We start from the raw sequence: 7,043 nt of genomic DNA, 5'->3' as shown, positions 1-7,043 counted from the left end.
GAATAAAAAAAATAAGACAACAGTAAAGTTAGCCAAATTTTTTTTATGTTGTGAAAGATAATGTTACGCCAAGTAAATTGATACCCAACATGTCACGCTTAAAAATTGCGCCCGCTCGTGGAATGGCGTCAAACTTTTACCCTTAAAAATCTCCATAGGCGACGTTTAAAAAATTCTACAGGTTGTATGTTTGGAGTTACAGAGGAGGTCTAGGGCTAGAATTTTTGCTCTCACTCTACTGGTCGCAGCGATACCTCACATGTGTGGTTTGACCACCGTTTTCATATGTGGGCGCTACTCACGTATGCGTTCGCTTCTGCGCGCTAGCTGGTCGGGACGGGGCGCTTTAAAAAAAAATTTTTTTTTTGTTTTCTTATTTATTTACTTTATTTTATTTGTTTTTTCACTGTTTTAAAAAAAAAAAAAAAGATCACTTTTATTCATATTACAAGGAATGTAAACATCCCTTGTAATAGAAAAAAGCATGACAGGAACTCTTAAATATGAGATGTGGGGGGTCAAAAAGTCCTCAGATTTCATATTTGGACTTAAATGCAAAAAAAAAAAAAAATGTCATTTGAAAAAAAGACAACAAAAAAATATGCCTTTAAGACGTATGGGGAGAGCTGACGTTATGACGTCGCTCCTGCCCTCCTATGGCATGGAGAAGGGTGGGGGCCATCTTCACCTCACTCGTCTCCATACCACGGATGTGACAGGTCCTGATCACCTCCGCCGCTACCAACGGCTCCGGTAAGCAGCGGAGGGCGCGGGAGAGCGGCAGGAGGGGGGTGGCGGTGGAATCCGCCACAGAGACCACCATTATCGTACACAGAACCGCCGGCCCTAAAGATGGATACCTCGGTTGTGGCAGCAGCTGCTGCCGTTACCGAGATATCCACCTTCAAAAAATGATGTATATATACAGTGGCCGGTCGGTAAGTGGTTAATAAATAACAATAATAATAATAATAATAATAAAAACGTTTTGATATTATTATTTATTATTAATTTGTTCCATTGCATTTGTTTAGATGCGGCATTCGTTACTTTGGATAATTCGTAACTTCTGAAAAATTTGTATTTGTTGCTTTGACTAACAGCCAAACTTGAAAGGAAATTCCAATACCTATAACGGAATAGTTAGTTATTATTATTAGTAAGTTAGCTATTATTTAGAATTTTCGGATTTTCATTCTTTCGAATTTTCGAATTTTACGAATTTTCGGATCTTCAAATTTACGAATTTATGAATTTCGATCATAACGAATGACCCCAAAAAAAAGAAAAAAGAAATAAAAAAATGAAAGAAACAAAAAGGAACACATTTTTCGGCAATACACGTCTACTGTTCAGCCACAGAGAACAAAGAAAGTATCTGCCACTTGTGGGTACAGGAGATCATGTGACTCTCACCCATTCCTCCCACATGACGGCACTGCTGCTTGCTGATGGACTGCTCAGGTGCCCATGACTGTCACATGGAGGCAGGCAGACAGTCCTCAACAAAGACAATCTCAAAATCATCCCTTGCAGATTTCACAAGGCTAACGCTCTTCTCCCCTGATTAGACATGTGCGATTTGTTTCGCTACAAATCGGAATTCGGACAAAATTTTCGTTATTCAGAAATCTGGATATATCCGAATCACAATAGTAACGAATTTCAACTAATCCAAAATAAATTCTAACAAAACAACAGATTCGTTTGTATTCATTTGGATGACAGGATGCAATAGTTTGGGCCTTTTTTTAATGTTTGAAGCATTTTGATATCGTCCAACCAGGCTCATTCCATTTCCATTTCCAGTCCGGATAAGACAGAGCCTTTGGAGTCAGGCTGCACATGCTCAGTTTGGTGTGTATTGCTAGAGAGTTTTTTTTTTTTCCTTGGAGAGTGCATGTGATCAGCGCAGGGCCAATCAGCACAGTCCAGAGGGTCAGGGGTCCTGCAGCCTCATAGGACCGCTCAGTGCAGTATGAAAACTTCCTACAAGCTTCACCAGGAACTAATAGAAAATCACAAGACTGCTATATACTGCTGATGAGAAAAAGTATTTAGCAGTTTATATTTACTAAAATAATTGAATTTCCATGTTCTGTGTACTGTGGGAGACCAGATATAATGAATGCAGGCTCCTGGGTTTAGTAACACTTTAACACGTTAAAACGAATATAGGCAATCTTCTGAAATAACTTCTGAAAATATGAATCAATATAAAACAAATATATGTGTAGTGGTACGCCCCCCGATAGGGGCTGCTGGTTGTTGTGGTCCGTCTCTCACCCTGCACAGGCACACAGTTCTCAATCAATCACTCTTATGCCACGTACACACGGGCGGACTTTTCCACGGACTCGGTCTGGCAGACTTTTCCACGGACTCGGTCTGGCGGACTTTGACGGACTTTCCGACGGACTTTCCGAATGAACGGACTTGCCTACACACGATCAACCAAAGTTTTTTTTTTAAAGTGATTGTAAGGGTTCATTTTTTTTTTTTTTAAATAACAAACATATCATGCTTACCTCCACTGTGCAGCTCGTTTTGCACAGAGTGGCCCCGAACCTGGTCTTCTGGGATCCTCCGGCGGCTCTCGCGGCTCCTCCCCACATCAGATAACCCCCTAGGAGAGGCTCTCTTTTGGGGGGTTACCTTGCGGTTGCACTTCCGAGTCCAGCATTTGCGTCCTTAGACACGAATGCCGGACTCGGCCCCGCCCCCCGCCGCTCACCTCACTGGATTTTATTGACAGCAGCGGGAGCCAATAGCTGCGCTGCTATCAATCTATCCAATCATGGAGAGAGGGAGAGCGCGTCTCCGCTGAGGGAAATACGGGGCTCAGGTAAGTAAACCGGGAGGGCTGGGGGAGGTGGTCACTGCCAGGTGTTTTTTCACCTTAATGCATAGGATGCATTAAGGTGGAAAAAACACAACGGTTTTCAACCCCTTTAAGCACCCGATTAGAGCCAGAGGCTCTAATAGGCTTCAAAATAGGGTGGGCTCCGGTCGCAGAGGATGCGACCGGAGCCCACCCAGGTGTCGGTGATGGGGTCAGTGCGACCGACCGACCGGGGGGGCGTTGCGTTGCTATGATACTGTTTGCCGCCCCCCCCCCCCCCCCAAAGAAAAATTCCAACGGCCGCCACTGATAATGAATATGACAAAACTAAATTGTTTACTTAACAAATTAATTTGAAACTAAACAAATTTTTTTCATCGTGCACCTCTCTTCTCCTGATAGCCAAAGGGGGGAGCTAGGGAGCAAAAGGGAGTATGTGCATCTGTGCAGGACTACAGTTAGCAGTTAGCACAGGTGTGTGCAGCCTCTTGCATTAGGGTGTGCACCCCAAAGCTCAAATACATATGCATGTGTATATGTTCTGATGGTGTCAGTAGGGCAGTGGACAGTGTCATTATTTTTATTTTATTTTTAAATAAATTATTGTATTTTGTAACATTTTTTTGGGGGGATGAAATATCAGTGGTCTAAACAGGGGGGAATATGCACCACACAAGGAGATTAGGGTGTGCCCAGGCACACCTGGCACACCCTGTGCGCACGCCTATGGCAGTTAGGTAAACCTATTGCTTTGTTTTACATAGGCAAAGGCCTGGCTCGCTTTAAAGCGCGATCCACATCCTGTTTCCCATCGTCCTGGTGCAGAACCTGTGTAAATTAGTGCGGCCACTTTCGGCATTACTCACATTGGTCGGCTGAGCTGTTCAGATTTAGTTCCCAGAGATTAAAGCGTTTTTGGATTTTGGTAAAAAGTTTCAGCTGTGCGTCGGTGACCTCCTCTTCCCCTCGAGTAGCTTTGCCAATTCCTTCAGCAAACTGCCTAATTCTCTGTTTGGGGGCAACAGGAACAACTCACTTCAGACAAACTGCAATACATTGGTTTCTGTGCTTTTCATGATCTTCTGTATCAGAAACACAGTAATGGGTGAGACCAAGCTACAAGTTTTAAACGAAAATCTCAGTCTTAGTAAATGGAAACCATTTAAAAATAAACAATCTTTGATCTGAATATTGATGAAATACAGTGAGTACAATGTAATAGTAATGTTGTTACATTGTTTAGAACAGGGGTGCCCAACCAGTGGCCCGGGGACCACATATGGCCCGCGGAGCCCTCTGATGTGGCCTTCTGCTCTGGGATGGATGGAGACAGTGGTAGAAGAAGAAAGCGGCTATGGAGCAGAGACGATGGGAAAACTTTTTACCAATTCGTGAAACACCACCACTTCTGAAATGGACACTCACCAGAAACAAGGAAAAAAATGCGCCTTAGGTCTATGCTGGGTTAACCACTCCACTCATATAAGTATGTCTGAAGATTCCTGAATTGATTGCCAGTAATTACTCCTTGCAACTCCACATTAATCTCAGGATCTCATAAAAAGCAGACAGCCATCATTGCGCAACGCAGTAAAAAGTATTCAATCAATAAAATAGGTATATAAAATTGGCACACACAAATGTAGTGCCTATAGACCGGCACTAAGTCTTTCCAGCAATGCTTTTTTAGGGCTAGCTAGCGCTCTACACGTTTCGCACCCAATCATGCGTCTTCAGGAAAGCTTCCTGAAGATGCATAATTGAATGCGAAACGCGTAGAGCCTTCTGGGTAGTGCCGACGTGACTTCTTTCTTGCCCTAACCCACACCATATCGAGGCTTGGACCGCACGCCAATCCCGGGAGATGGAACGGCGCTAGCTAGCCCTAAAAAGCATTGCTGGAAAGGCTTAGTGCCGGTCTATAGGCACTAAATTTGTGAGTGTAACTTTTATATACCTATTTCATTGATTGAATAAATTTTAACGCGTTGCACAATGATGGCTGTCTGCTTTTTATGAGATCCTGAGATTAATGTGGATGTGCAAGGAGTGATTACTGGCAACCAATTTGGGAATCTTCAGACATACTTATATGAGTGGAGTGGTCAACCCAGCATAGACCAAAGGCAGGATCACCGTGCGGTCCAAGCCTCGATATGGTGCAGGTTAGGGCAGGAAGTCACGTCGGCATTACCCAGAAGCCTCTACGCGTTTCGCATTCAATCATGCGGCTTCAGGAAACTTTCCTGAAGCCGCATGATTGGGTGCGAAACGCGTAGAGTGCTAGCTAGCCCTAAAAAGCATTGCTGGAAAGACTTAGTGCCGGTCTATAGGCACTTCATTTGTGAGTGCCAATTTTATATACCTATTTTATGATTGAATGTGAAACGTGTAGAGGCTTCTGGGTAATGCCGACGTGACTTCCTGCCCTAACCCGCGCCATATCGAGGCTTGGACCGCACACTGATCCCAGGAGACGGAACGGCGCTAGCTAGCCCTAAAAAGCATTGCTGGAAAGGCTTATTGCCGGTCTATAGGCACTAAATTTGTGAGTGTAAATTTTATATACCTATTTCATTGACTGAATAAATTTTAACATGTTGCGTAATGATGGCTGTCTGCTTTTTATGAGATCCTGAGATTAATGTGGAGGTGCAAAGAGTGATTACTGGCAACCAATTTCGGAATCTTCAGACCCACTTATATGAGTGGAGTGGTTAACCCAGCATAGACCAAAGGCTCGTTTTTCCTTGTTTCTGGTGAGTGTCCATTTTAGAAGGTGGTAATTTATTAATAATTTTTGATGAATCACAGATAAAAATTGTTCACGTTTTTTGTGGTAAGATAAATATATTATTTAGGGTCAGCGCAGTTAGTAATGGCGGCTATCAGCGACTCATAGCGGGACTGCGATATTGCAGCGGACAAATCGGACACTAACTGACACTTTGTGGCAACCGGTGACACTAATACAGTGATCAGTGCTAAAAGTATGCACTGTCACTGTACTAATGACACTGGCTGGGACAGGGATAACATCTAGGGCAATCAAAGGGTTAAATGCGTACCTAACAAGTATTTTTTTTCACTGCGGGGGAGGTGCTTTTACTAAGGGAAGGCATAGGTCCCTGTACCTGCTTTGCAGGAACACAGGATCAATGTCTTCCATACTGACAGAACTGCGATCTGCCTTGTTTACATAGTCAGACCACCGTTCTGCCTTTGTACATAAAGATTAGAGGATACCGGGGGACATCGAGTCCGCCGGAGCTGCTGATTGGCTCCCATACCCAGAAATGCAGGATTAATTATATACGTGATCCTGCGCAGCGCAACCGCCCTGCAGCAGTAAATCTGCTATCAGGCGATCAGCAACTCATCAGCATTATGATAACTCACAGGCAGACATTCCCGGTTTTGGGGACAGTCCCCGGATTGAGGACAATAAGTTAACAATAAGTTAACAAAATCAGCACCCAGCAGCCATGGTATGTGACATACTGTGACAGATCCAGCCAGAGCCATGATATAGTGCCTGCTGCCTGTGAGTTATGATACCATCCATTATTCCAGACAGACAAAGTGTAATGTAGTCTATTCACAGACACCCCCAAAGCACACCTGTGTTGAAGCCTTGAAGGCAGTGGCAGCCCCACGATCGGAGATAAACAGGCAGGCGGCTGGCCGGGACTTGAGCCAAGGCAGAAGAAAATGCGAGCGGAGCTGAATGGGCATGCACCCGAAACTGAAGAAATGGTCCCTCCGCTCTGACCAGCACATGATCATCAGAAAGGGGCACAGATAATGGAAAAAATACACCTAAGCTAGTAGGTGCGGCGGAGCAGGGGGGGTGTGCAATTCAGATTTTTTTTTTTCTATTCTGCACTGACTGTCTTTGAAATTGCCCCAGCCCCCGTTCAAATCCCATCCGGGGACAAAACCTGGGACAGACTTGGTCCGGGGACAGAGTCCGCAATCCGGGGACTGTCCCCGGAAACCGAGGATGTCTGGTCACCCTACCTAAGAGGTGACCCAAACCCAATCGGACCCTCCATTCAGCTCTGTGGAGCGGCAGATGTAAACAGACTTGTGTCCATTTACAACCGCCTGCCTCCAATTCGATCCGCTGAAAAAAAAAAACCCAAGGCAATCCGTCCCCCTCCGTCTGGTTGGATCGGATCGGAGGGCCCATAGAGTAGAA

The 7,043-nt window shown here is 44.6% G+C and overlaps 1 protein-coding gene across 1 annotated transcript in view; it reads right to left on the bottom strand.

The window, feature by feature from the left end:
- Nucleotides 1-3,374: 3,374 nt before the first annotated feature.
- LOC141129306 (interferon-induced GTP-binding protein Mx2-like) overlaps nt 3,375-7,043 on the bottom strand; it is a 29,381-nt gene continuing 25,712 nt past the window's right edge. Inside the window, exon 7 of the mRNA XM_073617260.1 lies at nt 3,375-3,850. Coding sequence (XP_073473361.1) covers nt 3,701-3,850 — 150 coding nt within the window. The 3' untranslated portion in view covers nt 3,375-3,700. The remainder of the gene's footprint in view (nt 3,851-7,043) is intronic.

This window comes from Aquarana catesbeiana, linkage group LG02 (assembly GCF_042186555.1).
Source record: "Aquarana catesbeiana isolate 2022-GZ linkage group LG02, ASM4218655v1, whole genome shotgun sequence".
NCBI lineage: Eukaryota > Metazoa > Chordata > Amphibia > Anura > Ranidae > Aquarana > Aquarana catesbeiana.
The sequence above is the reverse complement of the archived record's forward strand: the minus strand, read 5'-3'. Positions and strand labels throughout refer to the sequence as shown.